A 16,853-nucleotide genomic window follows, 5' to 3' on the forward strand; every position below is an offset into this window, starting at 1 on the left:
ACTTACAGTTTATAAATGAGGAAATAAGAGATGCTAGGTCACACAACTTACAAATGGGCAAGCCCAGCCCTCCTTATCTTCATGCTATTCCCACCAGACCATACTGTTCAAGGTTGTCCTTGATCAGAATCTCACTATTCATCAGACCTCTCTAATTCTTCATTACAGAAAATTGTTCCCTCTCTAGGTTTGGAACTTTGCATTTTCATTTTTTTTTTTTTCTGGACCCTGTAGTCAAATAAAAGTTTTGTTCCCAAGCAGCTTACCCATGGTGAGTTCTTTCCATTTCAGATGATACTTTTGTAGGGAGTAGTTCTGAAATTGGTTATATTAACACTGTTAAAGATAAAGTGGCTGCTAGTTAAAATGGTAAAGATACATTTTTTTCTTTTTTTTTTTGGCTGCTGGGTCTTTGTTGTGTGCAAGAGCTTCTCTCTAGTTGCCATGCGCAGACTTAATTGCCCTGTGGCATGTGGGTAGGATCTAGTTCCCTGACCAGGGATGGAACCTGGATCCTCTGCTTTGGAAGGCGGATTTTTAACCACTGGACCACCAGGGAAGTCCTGGTAAGAACAGATTTTCAATCAGTAATAACTATTTGTTATAGAAAAATGAGTCCAGTGTGAACTAGGCTTAACTATATTTGTATAGAGGTCACTGGACACTTTAGAGGGAGGACGCCTGCAGGGGCTCGGTAGGGTTAGGGAAGTGAAAAATTACCAAAAACAGGAGAGGGGTTTGGTCCATGGAAAGCCCACCTGGGTGTGCTAACTGGTGCTTATCGAAGTGAGGCCCCTACCCTTCCACAGAGGTTGGGAGATAGGGACCCTATCTTCAAGTGTTGGCCAGAATAAGTGGTAAATACTTTGGCAGCCTTGGGTTTCTCAGGCAGGCGCTTTAACAGGATGTAGGATCATCCGAGGGGTGTGGCCTTGAATTCTTAGAAACTCTGCTGCTATTTTGTTCAAGTCTTTATAAGCCAAGGTTGTGGCCCAGTGGAGAAGCGGACTTGGTGGGGCCTAGGTAGAGCCTTGGTCAGGGTAAGAATCTTTGCCAAGAGTTTACGCTTGCATATTACCCTTGTTCTCAACTGGTGGTCCCTGAACTTTGCCCACACTGGAATCACCTGGGAGTCTTTAAAAAAAAAAAAGTACTGATACCTGGTGCTCACTCCCAGAAATCTTGATCTACCTGGTATCAGATGGGCCCAAGGCTGTGGACTTTTTAACAGTTCTCCAGTGATTCTAAAAAGCAGCAGTGTTCTAGAGTTGCTTGCTGTTCCAAGAGGGGCATGTGCACCAGAAGCACTGGCATCTCCGTGTACTTCTTAAGCAACTTGAAGCTTGAGAAGCCCTGCTCCAAGCCAGTGGTTGAGCCTGCTGCAGAGTCACCAGCAGGGCTTGTTAAAACATAGACGGCTGGGCCTCTCTCCAGTGGTTCTGATTCAGTAGGTCTGAGGGGCCTGAAAATTTCCATGTTTGACAAGTTCTCAGCTGATACTGATGCTGCTGATCTGGGAATACGTTCTGGTCTATAAAGAGGTGGTCTCTTCTGCAGGTGCTGGGTGGGAGCTTAATGATGCTAATGAGCTGCCTATATATCACCTCCCCAGGCTTTTTTAAAAAAATTAAACAGAGGTTTGACTAGACACGCTCTAGGATTGCTTTCGGTTTTGCTATAGTAAATAATATGTATGTGTGTATCTAGTAAATAGACACTGTTAACATGAATTTTCAAGAACAATTGAAGGCTAAAGATGGTAGAGTGCTGCTTTATGCTGGACTTTCCCTGACACCTTTACTTTGAGTCACTCCAAATATAAGATCTGAGCTTCAGTTAATGAAAGACAATCCACACCCGAAGAACTGAATTATACTAAGCATACATGATGTGTAATTTAGGAGGCTTTTTTTCTGTGTCAGTGGTTCTCAAAATGCAGCCCCTGATCAAAAAACAGCATCAGCATCACTTGGGAATTTGTTAGAACTGCAAATTCCAGTTCAACTCTGGAGAATGGGTCCCAGCAGTCTGTTTCTTTTTAAAAATATATATTTATATATCTATTATTGGCAGGGACGGGTCTTCCTTGCTACGCAGGCTTTCTCTAGTTGTGGCGAGCTGGGATACTCTCTAGTTGTGGTGCATCGGCTCCTCATTGCAGTGGCTTCTCTGGTTGCAGAGCACGGGTTCTAGGCGTGCGGACTTCAGTAGTTGCTGCATGTGGGCTAAAAGTAGTTGCGGCTTGTGGGCTCCAGAGCACAGGCTCAGTAGTTCTGGCACACGGGCTTAGTTGCCCGCAGCATGTGGGATCTTTCCGGACCAGGGATCAAAGTGGTGTTCCCTGCACTGCAAGGCGGATTATTAATCACTGGACCACCAGGGAAGTCCCAGTCTGTGTCCTACCAAAACTCTTTGGTGAAGGTGATTCTCAGTGTTCAAGTTTGAGACTCACTGCTATACCTGAACTAGAAGACTCAGATCATCTATTTAGCTCATCCTCTCTGCCTCCAACACACCTCCCCACTCCCTATGTGTGTGTATATATATATTTATATAAAAGCTTGCATGTGGAACCAGATATTTATCAGGGTTGTCTGATTAAAAAAAAACAATTATTGCCTTCCATGTATAAGGCACTAGATATATAATGAACAAAATAGATGAACTCTCTACTCTCATGGAGCTTACAGCTTCATAGATGTATGACATCTGTACAAAAGGAAATTGACCATCATAGTTGAATGCACCATCAGCTGTATATCCACATGACAACATGGTACTCTGTGCACTCTGGGGAGACTAGAAAACCTGTGTTGGCCAGGCATCCAACTTCCCCCTGCACAGGGCTGCAGTGATCCTGACTGACATCTTCCCTCTTAGCTGTCTCTTTACAGTCTTCATGCAGACCCACCAACTGTAATGACAAAATAATTATTTTCAAAAAGTTAAAGCACTTGGAAAGACTCTGGCCTTCCTTATAGGGGTCTTTCCAGTCAGCCTTCCTTGAAGGTCTGACCTGGCTTCTTAAACAGCAGCTTGGAAAACTATCACACTGTGCTGAGCTTATCTGTTGGTCCTTAGCAGGGACCCACTCAATGCTTGTGGCGCTGGTGTACAAATGAATAACTCGTGTAACAGATCATCGCTTAGGGAGGGTCACTGTGTTTTTATACTGATTCTTCTTAGTTTCAATTTCAGATGCTGACATTCACTAGTTTTACCCCCAAATTATTTTGGTGCCTGTAGCAGCCTATCTATGCACTCACTATATGTCTCCAACCAATGCACTTGAAATCAGAGACCTGTTGAATGATTTACATGGGTGGTGGTTGTTGTTACTATTTAGTCCCTCAATCTGACTCTTTGCGACCCCATGGACTGTAGCCTACCAGGTGCCTCTGTCCATGGGATTTTCCAGGCAAGAGTATTGAACTTGGTTGCCATTTCCTCCTCCAGGGGATCTTCCTGACCCAGAGATTGAACCCGGGTCTCCTGCATTGGCAGGCAGATTATTTTACCACTGAGCCACCAGGGAAGCATCAGTGTATTAAAAAAATATCCATTTGTGCTTTCAAATCAAGAAGGTGACTTATACGGACAATTCCATGTACACAATTTTTGACCCTTTAAAACAGAAAAATCAGTCTTTAAAATTGATTACCTGTCACAGGATGGGTTGCTTAATTTTGTTTACACAAATGCAAACCCAGGTATTGAGGATATTGTGGTGGTGCCTCTGTTCATCCCAACAGAGCTGTGGTTCCTGACTTGAATCTCAGAGGTTTGGGGAAGTGAGAGACTGAGGTCATCTGAGTTTCTTGGGAAGTCTTAAGATGTGGGTCAAAGGTGGTCAGGCCCCAGCAGGTTTTGGTTCCTGGAACTCTAATGGCCGTGGTGTAAGTGCTGACCTCTCACCTGAGAAAAGGTCCCATGTGATGCAGAATGACAGGACTGCTTTAACATAATCAGTACTTACAACACGAGTCACTTTAACAAGATTCCAAATAACATAATTGCACAATGTTATATTGTCAAAAGCTTGGCAATCTCCCGTCACATGGGTTAAAATTTTCACAAGGAGATCAATAAAGCAAAGGCAGAGGTACCTAGTATTCTGCAAAAATTCCCACAAGCCACCATCATTCTACATTATTGGCAAAATTCACATAGATGCAGTGGCATATGGAGTTTTCCTTAGGCCATCCCCAAGTACCTGGGCTGTATAGCCTCACGATAATAATCACCTGACTGAAACTGTGCCGTGGCTGTCCCCAGGTTTTCCATGTTCATTTGTGACCTCTCTCCTCATTCACATTACCAAAACAAATCCTGGAGACACTTGAGTTTGCAACCCTTGCTATAGCTGAAAAGTTTGCTGAACACCCTTTTATGTAGAGAACTCTTGATACTCTAGACTTAAGCCTCTTCTGAGACTATAGGTGGCTTTATCACTTGGTGAATAATTGTGTAGACAGTGGCCAGGATGCTCTTGGAAAGTAGGGTTGACCTTACAATAGATCTGGACTTCCATTGGGTTGTTCACTGGGGACCTGCCCCCTCACCTCCCACCTCCTTCTCCTCCTTTGCTTAAAATACCATTAGCATTATAAGTAGGATACCTGTGAAAAATGACCAATTAGGCTGTCAGTTTCAGGGTTTGCATTTATTTTTCAGTCTTGTATTCTTTCTTTTTTTAAAAGGTTTTTTTTTTTTTTATTAGAGGATAATGACTTTACAATATTGTAATGGTTTCTGCCATACATCAACATGAAACAGCCATAGGTATACATATGTTCCCTCTCTCTTGAACCCCCTCCCATCTCCTACCCCATCCCACCCCTCTAGGTTGTCACAGAGCACCAATTTTGGCTTCCCTGCATCATATAGCAAACTGCCACGGACTATCTCTTTTACTTCTGGTAATGTATATATTTCAATGCTATTTTCTCAAATCATCCCATCCTCTCCTTCCCACATTATATCCAGATGTCTGTTCTTTATGTCTTTGTCTCCTTTGCTGCCCTTCAAGTAGGATCATCAGTATACCATATTTCTCGATTCCATATATATGTGTTAATATACGATATTTGTCTTTCTCGTTCTGACTTACTTCACTCTGCATAATAGGCTCTGGGTTCATACATCTCATTAGAATTGACTCAAATGTATTCTTTATAGCTGAGTAATATTCCATTTTGTATATGTACCACAACTTCCTTATCCATGCATCTGTTGATGGACATCCAGGTTGCTTCCATGTCCAGCTATTGTAAATAGTGCTGCAATGAACACTGGGGTACATGTGTCTTTTTCAATTATGATTTCCTCAGGGTATATGCCCAGTAGTGGGATTGCTGGGCCGTATGGTAGTTTTATTCCTTTTTTTTAAAGGAATCTCCATATTGTTCTCCATAGTGGCTGTATCAGTTTATATCAGTTTGTCAGTGCAAGAAGGCTCCCTTTTCTCCACATTCTCTCCAGCATTTGTTGTTTGTAGACTTTTTGATGACAGCCATTCTGACCAATGTGAGATGATACCTCATTGTAGTTTTGATTTGCATTTCTCTAATAATGAGTGATGTTAAGGATCTTTTCATGCATTGATAAGCCATCTGTATGGCTCCTTTGGAGAAATGTCTGTTTAGGTCTTCTGCCCACTTTTTGATTGGATTGTTTGTTTTTCCCGTATTGAGCTGCATGAGCTGCTTGTATATTTTGGAAATTAATCCTTTGTCAGTTGTTTCATTTGCTATTATTTTCTCTCATTTTGAGGGTGGTATTTTCACTTTGTTTATAGTTTCCTTTGCAGTGCAAAAGCTTTTAAGGTTAATTAGATCCCATTTGTTTAATTTTTGTTTTTATTTCCATTACTCTATGAGGTGGGTCATAGAGGATCTTGCTATGATTTATGTCAGAGAGTGTTCTGCCTCTGTTTTCCTCTAAGAGTTTTATAGTTTCTAATCTTACAGTTAGGTTTTTAATCCATTTTGAGTTTACTTTTGTGTATGGTGTTAGAAGGTGTTCTAATTTCATTCTTTCACATGCAGTTGACCAGTCTTCCCAACACCACTTGTTGAAGGGTCTGCATTTAGAATCAAGTCAGGAAAAAGTGCCATTTCATATCTTGGTGTTCATCTATTTTATTGCATATTAAAAAAAATAACATCCTCCCTCTAACAAGCTTAGTTTGTAATACAAACAGTATGTGCAAATTGAAAAATAATTATAGCTAAAACATTTCACTTACAAAGGTTCAGGTGTAATTTTAAAAAGTCTTCCCTTACTGCTATACATAAAAAAAAAAAAAAAAAACACACCGTACAATCTTCAGTCAAATAAAGTTGGATTATATCAACAGTTGGCTGTACTAGATCCATTCAGTTTCTTTTTGGAAATACATTGAGTTATCCTGCTGGTAATATTCAGAATTTCAGATTTTTATCACTAATTGCATTGTAAATGTCCTCAGTCATAGGCACATACATTTCTGCTTTGTCATCCAAGAAATACAAGGCATCTTTGATAACTGCAGGGTTAAAGCCCTCTTCCACGAGGGTCACTTTTCGGTGTTTAAAAGTTCCAGTGATCTCAATGGTGTCCTGAAAAACATCAATCATTTGAAAGCTGTGAGGCGGGTTGTGTGTGATACCAGTGTAACCTGTCTTCAGAACCTCCACTAGGGGGCCCTCTGTGGACGTATTTTTCCTTCCCTTAAAGCTTAAAGATCATCTGTGGGGAGGAAGGGGCTGTGACAGTGGAATATGAAGCAGAAGCATCTCTTGCTTGGCAAGCTTCAGGTATTGCTGGAAAATCCTGATTAATGGTGAAGTGGGGAAAGCAATCATCTACACACAGACAAATCTGCTTTTTCACACTGTTTCTTGTTTCTGCTTCAATAAATAGGTGTTGATTTGAGGATATTTCAACTCTGATGTCTCTCAACGTCTCATTGTAAAGCAGATGCCAGGGCTTCATGAATATCAACAGAGATAATTGTATAACCTTAGCAATATCTGGTAATCTAACACTGCTTGTCTTAAATCCTCAGCTGCAGAATCACAGCACTCAAGGTCCAAAAGTGAGTTAAACTAAGGGGTTAATGTTTGAGAAAGAAAACAGCCCCTCTATCAGTGATAGCTTAGCTTTGGAGTTCCAACTGGCTAATGATGCCCAATTAAATTTCAGGCTGTAGACAGGTTCAGGACTTCAGTGAGTTTTTTTTTTTTTTTTAACCATTCTTTAAAACTGGAAACAATAAGAAGGTCAGAGCATTTCTATTTTATGTGTCTGTTATACCGCATCAAACAGACATTGTGAGTTATTTGCTAACATTCTTGCTGAATAAACTGTCTGTTGTTTTAAGGAGAAAGGGATTAGGATTTGGTTTCAGCTAGTTTTATCTTCTGGTATTTCTGCTTCCTCACTGAGCTTCCTGAAAAGGGTAGTGAAAATTTGGCTGGCAAGGTTGCCATGGTAAAGAAGAGTTGTTTGCTAAGAGGCAGGGGTCTCTAAGATAAAGGATAACTGAACTTGATAACAACGGGGTCTCACCTGTATTCTTAGAAACCGCGGTCTTGCATAACTAGGCAGGTAATCGACCACGTGCTTAAAGAGTTTCCGTCCATCAAATTCATGGTCTGCCTTTATCTTGATCGAGGCCATGCCAATTCGACCCTCATGACCTAGAGTTAAAGTGAATAAAAATTAGGTGTGTTGTAGCTAGTTTATTTTATGATGCTTCGCTAGGTCAGAAGGTAGTGAACTGTGACAGCATTATGGCATGGGTTTCTTATGGATAGCTGGAATTTGTATTTCAAAATATATTTTGAAGTTAAAATCTGAAGTAAATTAATGATAACAAAACAACAAGCTATACATTGATGGAATCTTTAGTATATGCCAGGCCCCTTACAAAGTGTGTTTTCGTATCTATTTGTTTTTTGACATGTACACACTGCTATACTTATTATTTTTGGCTGTGTTGGGTTTTCGTTGCTGCACGTGGGCTTTCTCCAGTTGCGTTGCACAGGCTTCTCATCGCAGTGGCTCCTCTTGCTGTGGAGCGCAGGCTTTAGGCGTGCGGGCTTTAGGCGTGCGGGCTTTAGGCGTGCAGGCTTCAGCAGTTGTGGCGCGAGGGCTCAGTTGTTGTAGCCCATGGGCTTAGCTACTCCACAGCCTGTGGAATCTTTCCGGACCAGGGATTGAATCCACGTCCCCTGCTTTGGCAGGCAGATTCTTACCCACTGAACCACCAGGGAAGTCCACGAAATGTGCTCTATGTACTATCTCATTTAACCTCATGACAACCTTATGAAGGGGTACAAGTGTTAGCTCCATTTTACAGGTGAAGAAACTGAGGCTTAGTGACATTAAAAGACTTGTTCAATGGATGAACCTAGAGCCTATTATACAGAGTGACGTAAGACAGAAAGAGAAAGATAAATATCATATCCTAACACATATATATGGAATCTAGAAAAAAAGTACTGAATAATTTATTTACAGGGCAGAAGTGGAGAACCAGACGTACAGAATAGATTTATGGACATGGGGAGAGGGGAGGCAAGGGTGAGATCTATGGAGAGAGTAACATGGAAACTTACATTACCGTATGTAAAATAGACAGCCAACGGGAATTTGCTCTATGGCTCAGGAAACTCAAACAGGGGCTCTGCATCAACCTAGAGGGGTGGGGTGGGGAGGGAGATGGGAGGGAGGTTCAAAAGGGAGGGGATATATGTATACCTATGGCTGATTCATGTTGAGGTTTGACAGAAAACAACAAAATTCTGTAAAGCAATTATCCTTCAAGTAAAAAAATAAATTGAAAACAAAAAAGACTTGTTCAAATTTCTGCAGCAAATACTAGACAGGGCCAGAAATGGAACTGGGTCAGACTGCCTCCAGATCCTGTGTTTATTGCTATCATCCTTCTTGGCAGCCTAGATGTAAACTACCGTATGGACAACAGGTTGAACTGGTGGCTAAAGGAAATTTTTTGAACTCTGATGAAAAACTCTTGTTCCCCTGTCAGGGATAACTGGGCTCAGGTTGTTCTTTAGTTAGCAGGTCAGATCTATTGTGCTTCCAGGTACAAATGTCACCACTGAGACTTAGTTATTTAATTATGGTTCCTAACAGCTTTGCCTCTGCATTTCAGAGAGGCTGACGGATGGGAAGGTGAAGGCAGATCGAGGGTGAGCAGTGTCACTGCTACCCTACCTTGCTGCCATCTAGTCCTGAGAGGTTGAACACTCCGCAGAGAAAACAGATCCTGTAAGGTTGGGCCGTTAAATGGAGAGGCATTCAGAACAATTACCATTGTTTTCTGTGAGGACGGTGGTAATTACTTATAAATACATCTTCTACCTGATCCAGGAGACCCAGTGGGAGTCTGGGTTCACTTTTCTGAACTACTTAACTGTAACCAGAGAAATTAAGACACCCTTCGTCACTTGGGCCCCAGCTTTCGAAATCTCTCCCATGGTGATTGCATGTTTACCTATGACTCTAAAGAAAACAAGAGGAAAGATTACAAGAAAGGAAATGCATCCACATTTGCTTTGCCTCTTATCTGAAGGAGGGAGGCAGGGCACTGGACCCTCTTTCTTTAGGGGCCCCTGGTAGCTGTGTCAAAGGCACTAGTCTCAGGAATCTTAAATGTCTCCAGTGAGCTCCTTTAAGAATGAAGGCAGAGGCTGATGCAACAGAAATCTGCAGTGTCAGCTGGCACTTTGCTTCTGAGAGGCGAATGGGGCTGATGGATCTCAGGTCTCTGTCTTGATTCCCAGAGGTTGGTTAGGCCTAGTTCAACTCCAGGGGGAAGGCTCCTGTCTGCAGCAATTCTAGCCAGGGGTTCTCTAGAGCTGTACTATCCAACATGGTAGCCACTGGTCACAGGTAGCTATTAAAATTAATTAAATAAAATGAAAAAATTCAGTTCCTCAGTTTCACCAGCCACATTTCAAGTGCTCAACAGCCATATGGTAGCAATTGGCTACCATACTGAGAGTGCAGATATAGAACATTTTCAGAACATTGCAGAAAGTTCTGTTGATAATATAAAGTTCTAGAGAGGAGTTTGGCAGTTCTGGTGTCATCTCTATTTTAGACCCAAACTTGGAAGTTCTCTCCTGGTTCAAAGCTGAGATCTGTGAAAGCCTTGTTTAGTCCTTTGGAACTGAGAATCACCCCAGCGGTGATTCTTATGTCTTTCTCTAGATGGACCTGCCACATTTCAAGGCTGCTGGGATGAAGCACAAGCTGGAATCAAGATTGCCGGGAGAAATATCAATAACCTCAGATATGCAGATGATACCACCCTTATGGCAGAAAGTGAAGAAGAACTAAAGAGCCTCTTGATGAAAGTGAAAGAAGAGAGTGAAAAAGTTGACTTAAAACTCAACATTCAGAAAACTAAGATCATGTCATCTGGTCCCATCACTTCATGGGAAATAGATGGGCAGACAGTGGAAACAGTGGCTGATTTTATTTTTCTGGGCTCCAAAATCACTGCAGATGGTGATTGCAACCATGAAATTAAAAGACACTTACTCCTTGGAAGGAAAGTTATGGCAACCTAGACAGCATGTTTAAAGCAGAGACATTACTTTGTCAACAAAGGTCCGTCTAGTCAAGGCTATGGTTTTTCCAGAGGTCATGTATGGATGTGAGAGTTGGACTATAAAGCAGGCTGAGCACTGAAGAATTGATGCTTTTGAACTGTGGTGTTGGAGAAGACTCTTGAGAGTCCCTTGGACTGCAAGGAGATCCAACCAGTCTATCCTAAAGGAGATCAGTCCTGGGTGTTCATTGGAAGAACTAATGCTAAAGGTGAAACTCCAATACTTTGGCCACCTAATGCACAGAGCTGACTCATTGGAAAAGACCCTGATGTTGGGAAAGATTGAAGGCAGGAGGAGAAGGGGACGACAGAAGATGAGATGGTTGGATGGCATTGCCGACTCAATGGACATGAGTTTGAGTAAACTGCGGGAGTTGGTGATGGACAGGGAGGCCTGGCGTGCTGCGGTTCATCGGGTCACAAAGAGTCGGACATGACTGAGCGACTAAACTGAACTGAGACTCACAGAATCTGAAAACAGGAGAGATGTTAGGATTTGTACCTGATCTTTCACTGCTGTGAGAATTCTCAGAGGATTCCTGGACAACCAGCCTCTTTACACATTGGTGGGACATTGTCTGTCTCAGGAATCAGTGCATTTTGTTGCTGGTCCCAAAGGTTACAGGAGAGTTCTCAGGCTAAAATTTGCTCCCTGGTCATTTCAATCCATCCATTTTCATTCTGTTCTCCAGAGCAATAAGAACACACCTGCTCCTTGTTCTATTTGATGTCTCCCAATCATTTGAAACCCTATCAGCCTCCCCTTCTTTGTTCTATATCAGTGGCTCTGAAACATTACTGGTTGTTAGACCCACTTGGGAATAAAATTTTTAAAAAGACACAAAAGATTGAGTCCCAAACCCCGAAGGTTCTGATTCGTTAGATCCTGGCTTTAAAAAGTTTCCCAGATGATTCTGAAGACTGGCTAGATTTTCAGAACCACTAGGCCTCCATGCTTCTCAGACTTTAGTGTTTTTTAAAAATTGTGGTAAAAAAAGGAATCATTATTTTAACCATTTTAAAGTATACAGTTCAGTGGCATTTACAATGTCATGCAATTCTTACCAGTATCTACTTCTAGAAAATATTCATCACCTCAAACCAGACTTGATTGTTTTTAAGAATCACTGGAGGCCTTGTTAAAACACAGCTTCCTGGGGCCCTATCCCAGAGATTCTGATTCAGTAGGTCTGGGGTGGGCATTTTTAATGAGAAATAGCACATTTTTAACAAGCTTATAGGCAATGATGCTGTTGATGGTCCAGGGAACCCACTGTCAGCCAAAAAAAAAAAAACATGCACAATGTAAGTGGTGGTTTAGTTGCTCAGTCATGTCTGACTCATGAAACCCTATGGACTGTAGCCTTCCAGGCTCCTCTGCCCATGGAATTCTTCAAGCAAGAATACTGGAGTGGGTTGCCATTTCCTTCTCCAAGAATTGAACCTGGGGATTGAACCCAGATCTCCTGCATTGCAGGTGGATTGGTTGTGAGTTAAGTTTTATTGGAGGGCAAAATGAGGACTATAGCCTGGAACATAGCATTTCAAATGGCTCTGAGAAACTGCTCCAAAGAGGTAGTGGGGAAGATCAGTATATACATGAGATTTTAGTGAATGGAGAGTACATGCAATCAAGCACATATTTTTTTTTTGGCAGGTTACTGCTAGTCATGAGGAGCAGATGTCACCATGAAGAATTTTAGTGCTTTTCTCTAATAGATAAAGGAGATGCATGAATTGGGTTCATAAAATCATCTGAAAATATCTATCTGAAGACTGGCTCTGCCAGCTTTTCCCAAAGCACAGATTGCCTAATTCCTGATCTCTATCCTGAACTCCAGCTATAGAAGCTCATAATTTGATCCTTGTAGAGGCAGATGGCAAGTGCCAATTTATAGGTGACACCACTTTGAAGAACATGGATTAGGCCTTTCATTCTATTTCCCATATTCTCTTACCTTGTCATACTCATTCTTTTGTATTGTTACTTTAAAAAAAATCCAGCATTTAGAAGTGCATGCAACATTTTGGGTTGGGTCTGTGAGAACATGGTGCGATAGCTGACAACCAGGATATGGGCCCAGCCTGAAGTTCAACATGAGAAGCTGGACTTGAGTCAGACTCTGAGCCAAGATGTGGCTACAGTTCCTATCATATCACTGTCACAGAGTTGGAGAGGAACAGGCAAGAGAAAGCCAATAAACAAAAGGACAGCATGATGTCATGTGAAACCATCATAACTCAAGAAAAAGGGACTTTGGGATTTCCATTCTGAATATAGATGAGAATCCCAAGTACTGAGTTCTAGGAAACACCATAACCCCTAATACTTTATATTTGGATAGTGATTTGGAGGGTTTAATTCTCTTGACATCTATAATTACAATGATTTCATGACAACCCTCATGTACATATCTGATAAACATATATTTAGTATTTATGTAATTAAAATGAATTTGTTCTCTTGGCAATCTTAACTGCAGGGTTGGTATTATTCCTAATTTAGTGGCTTGCCTGAAGTCAAACAGCCAGCAGGTGTTGGAGTCAGGACCCAAATCAGACCCCACACTCCCCTCTCTTTCAGTGGAGGGTGATCAGCAGACAGAAGCTTGGTGACAGCACTTTGTGTGACGCTTCTCAAACTCAGTGGGGCAAGCGGGGATCAGGAACTTGCTCTAAGAGTCTGGAAAAACTCAGCCCCTTCTTGGCTCTTTTCCTATAGCAACTGCACTTGCCTGTTATTTGTGCCTTCCAGTTCAGAGGCCAAGATACCATTTCTAAACTCTCAAGTGTGACACATCTTTTCTCAAGGCATGCCAAACGCTGCATGGACCCTTCATCTCTGGGAGATCTGTCTTGCTGGAGAGCCTCAGAACAGCTGGGGAGCTGAGCCACAGAGGAAGGCCAGGTTCAGAGGGACTCACGTGGCTGGTTTAGAATGCACATAAACCAGACATGAGCCCCTTACTCCCAGGAGCTGGGAAAGAGTTGTTTGCTTTTCCAGCTGGCAGGAAAAAGTGATGACAAACTTTGCCCTGGGGTTAAAATTATGTTCAGTTAGTGTAGGAGTTTTGGCTTTGATTTAATGTATTGTGCATACCTGGCACAGACACACCATAAACATTCACTTCTTCGACAAAATCAACCAGTCCTACTGTGTCAGCGACTTCAGTGGTGGCCACATTTTCCCCTTTCCACCTGGAAGAAAAGGCAAGGTTAGCAGAGGTCACTGGTGGTCTGTGGTCCAGGTGGTCTGTGACAGGTGTTTTCTCCAGGTCTCTGCGGGGTGGCTGCATTTGTCTTCCTCACCTTGGTCCTCAAACTCTCCAACTTAACTCATGGGAGAGGCATCCTGCTTGAGGCATGAAAGACAAAGGCATAGACCTAAATAATAAAATGTGGAATTTTAACCTCCCAATGTGAAATGTGGTTCACTGAATGATGTTCTAATGTTAAAATACAGGTTTGGCCTAAGAAAGGCACTAGGAATAAAAAAACAAATCTCAGGGACTTTTTGCTGTGTTTAGGTCTATCCCTCTCCTCATTCACTAACTTTGCTATTTAATTCAGTTAGCAAATTTCTATTAAATAGAATTTCATACTTGTATTTCAGGGTCTTATGTCTATGAAAATGCTTTTAGTAAGAAAGAAAATATCACACTTTATTTGTAGGGAGAATAAAATGTTGGATTTCAGTTAAATTTTGACTTATATTTACAATTCTTTAGATCTCCCAAGAGTATCTTTTTAGTAACATGAAGGCGGCATAAACTAATGATTTAGATCCAGAGTCATGGGATGTTAGAGATGGAAGGAACCCTAAGGATCATTGGGAGCTTCATTTCATGGGTGAAGGGACTGAGGTGGAGAAAGGTTATCTGCCTTGATAATACATCTGCTCACGGGCAAAGGAAGCCTGGGGGCTGAGTTCTCATTCATATCCATGCTCTTTCTACTAGACAACTCCCATCTCTTCCTTATTCATTCATGCAAAAAGTAATCACTGTGTTAGGTGCTAGGGTGGGGGGTGAACAAGCAGACACAGAGTCTGGCCTCAGGGAGCTTATACAATAAGGAAGCTGGGTTAAACAAAATGTCCTGAGGCTGGAGGACAATGCTGTTGCTGAGAATTAATTTCATGGTCTATTACAATGATTTTCAATGTCCATTGCGCTGACTTGGGGGTTCTGTGGGAAACCATTTGGTTGGGGATGGAAAGCGAGAGGAAGAGGTGCAGGTGGGGCTCAGAACCCTCGCCTCCTCTTCAACTAGATCATCTTCACATTAATTTGCATTTGATTTTATCTGAAGAAAAGCCTTATGATAGAAAACAGTGTGAACAACCCTGGCTGACCTGAGTGACTGGTAATAACTGACGATAAATGAGAGGAATTGAACAAAGTTATTGAGGTGCCCCAAATCAGGCACTAGCTATTTTCTCTCCTAGTCTCATCTGGTTGCTCAACCAAGTTCACTGCGCATTGCAGAGTGACACCCAGTGTATTTTGTTCCATATTTTCTGGGAATGTGTGTGTGTGCTAAGTTGCTTCAGTTGCGTCTGACTGTTGGGAGGCCCTATGGATTGTAGCCTGCCAGGCTCCTTTGTCCATGGGATTCTCCAGCCAAGAATACTGGATTGGGTTGCCATGCTCCCCTCCAGGGGATCTTCCCCTCCCCAGTGATCGAACCTATGTCTCCTGCATTGCAGATTCTTTACAGCAGGCAGATTCTTTACTGCTGAGCCACCAGGGAAGACCTTTCTGGGAATACAGGAGGTTGAACTGACATGACAAAGAGATAGAAGGAAATGGAACACCACAACCAAAACGGAACATGACTCTAATTTAGGAGTAAGCCAAATTGTACATGTGTTTGTTTTGGGTTCAATAATTCAGAGAAACCAACCGGAATGTGTCTCCAACTCTGTCGTGGAAGTAGATAAAATTTTCGTGGTCAATCATTAAGAGATCTCCACTGTTGAAATACAGATCTCCTTTCTTAAAGACATCTCTCAGCTTTTTCTTCTCCGTCTGACTCTTTCCTCCGGCATAGCCATTAAATGGTGTTAACTGTGTGATTTTGCAAACCAGGAGTCCAGGTTCACCTAAGACAGAAGGAAGTATATAGCTATTTTATGTGCTGCTGCTGCTGCTAAGTCACTTCAGTCGTGTCCGACTCTTAGCGACCCCATGGACTGCAGCCCACCAGGCTCCTCTGTCCATGGGATTCTCCAGGCAAGAGCACTGGAGTGGGGTGCCATTGCCTCTCCGATTTTATGTGCTAGCAGTAGGCAAATTTTATTATTAACCTGCCTTTCAAACAGATGGCATACAACCCACTGGTAACAAACTGACTGCAGAAAGTATCATTTTTACATGCACATTTATGTGTATTTACATGTACATCATATACAGACATATATACACCATGTACACACACACAGAGTACATATTCTCTACGGTTACACATTTGTAATTCTTTTAATACTAATATTTTACTGAATAATGATTTATACACATAATTTGACAAATGTTTGGTAGTTTAAGCTTAAAGGTAAAAGCCCCCTAAAACTAGCTATAGTTTTGCAACCATAATTACATATCCCCTTAATAATTGAGAAGTTATTAAGCAAGGTTTCAAATTATAGTTATATTAAATGTAGTAGTATATTATTACCTTTTGGAATTTCTCTATTTCCAGGGGTACAAAGTAAACCTCTTCCCCCACCCACTCTGAAAATTTTTACATGTTCATTTTAGCAGTGATATGTTAGTTCTTAAGGTTTACTCGGTTAAGATAAGACATGACAGGTTAATATAACAAAATTTTACTGTACCTTTGGGAACCTTGATGCAGTATCCATTTCCATCTCGAACAGGTTCATCTTTCTCTACGTCATATTTAATCAGCTCATAATTTATGACTTTCTAGTAAAATTAAAATGGATCATTTTGAGTACATATTCTTTCACAAATTTTTGTTGTTTATTGTGTTATAGCATACAGAAAGTATATAAAGTACAGATACCTTAAGTATACAGCTTGATGAATTTTTACATATGCATACACTTATTTAACTACTACCCAGATCAAGATACTAAACATTTTCATTACCTTAAGAAGTTTCCTCCTGCCCCTCTCTCTCGTCACTATTCTGATTTTTATTACCATCAAGTAGTCTTAAGCATCAAATACATGAAATAAATATATGCCTTTGTATCTGCTGCTTT

The 16,853-nt window shown here is 41.5% G+C and overlaps 1 protein-coding gene across 1 annotated transcript in view; it reads right to left on the bottom strand.

Moving 5' to 3' along the window:
• Positions 1 to 6,124: 6,124 nt before the first annotated feature.
• SLC27A2 (solute carrier family 27 member 2) overlaps positions 6,125 to 16,853 on the bottom strand; it is a 49,439-nt gene continuing 38,710 nt past the window's right edge. Inside the window, exons 6-10 of the mRNA XM_070469292.1 lie at positions 16,461 to 16,551; positions 15,530 to 15,728; positions 13,725 to 13,822; positions 7,552 to 7,682; positions 6,125 to 6,599 (exon numbers count right to left, since the gene is read on the bottom strand). Of these exons, the coding sequence (XP_070325393.1) occupies positions 6,423 to 6,599; positions 7,552 to 7,682; positions 13,725 to 13,822; positions 15,530 to 15,728; positions 16,461 to 16,551 (696 nt within the window). The 3' untranslated portion in view covers positions 6,125 to 6,422. The remainder of the gene's footprint in view (positions 6,600 to 7,551; positions 7,683 to 13,724; positions 13,823 to 15,529; positions 15,729 to 16,460; positions 16,552 to 16,853) is intronic.

The sequence above is a fragment of the Odocoileus virginianus genome, chromosome 6 (genome assembly GCF_023699985.2).
Source record: "Odocoileus virginianus isolate 20LAN1187 ecotype Illinois chromosome 6, Ovbor_1.2, whole genome shotgun sequence".
Taxonomy (NCBI): Eukaryota; Metazoa; Chordata; class Mammalia; order Artiodactyla; family Cervidae; genus Odocoileus; species Odocoileus virginianus.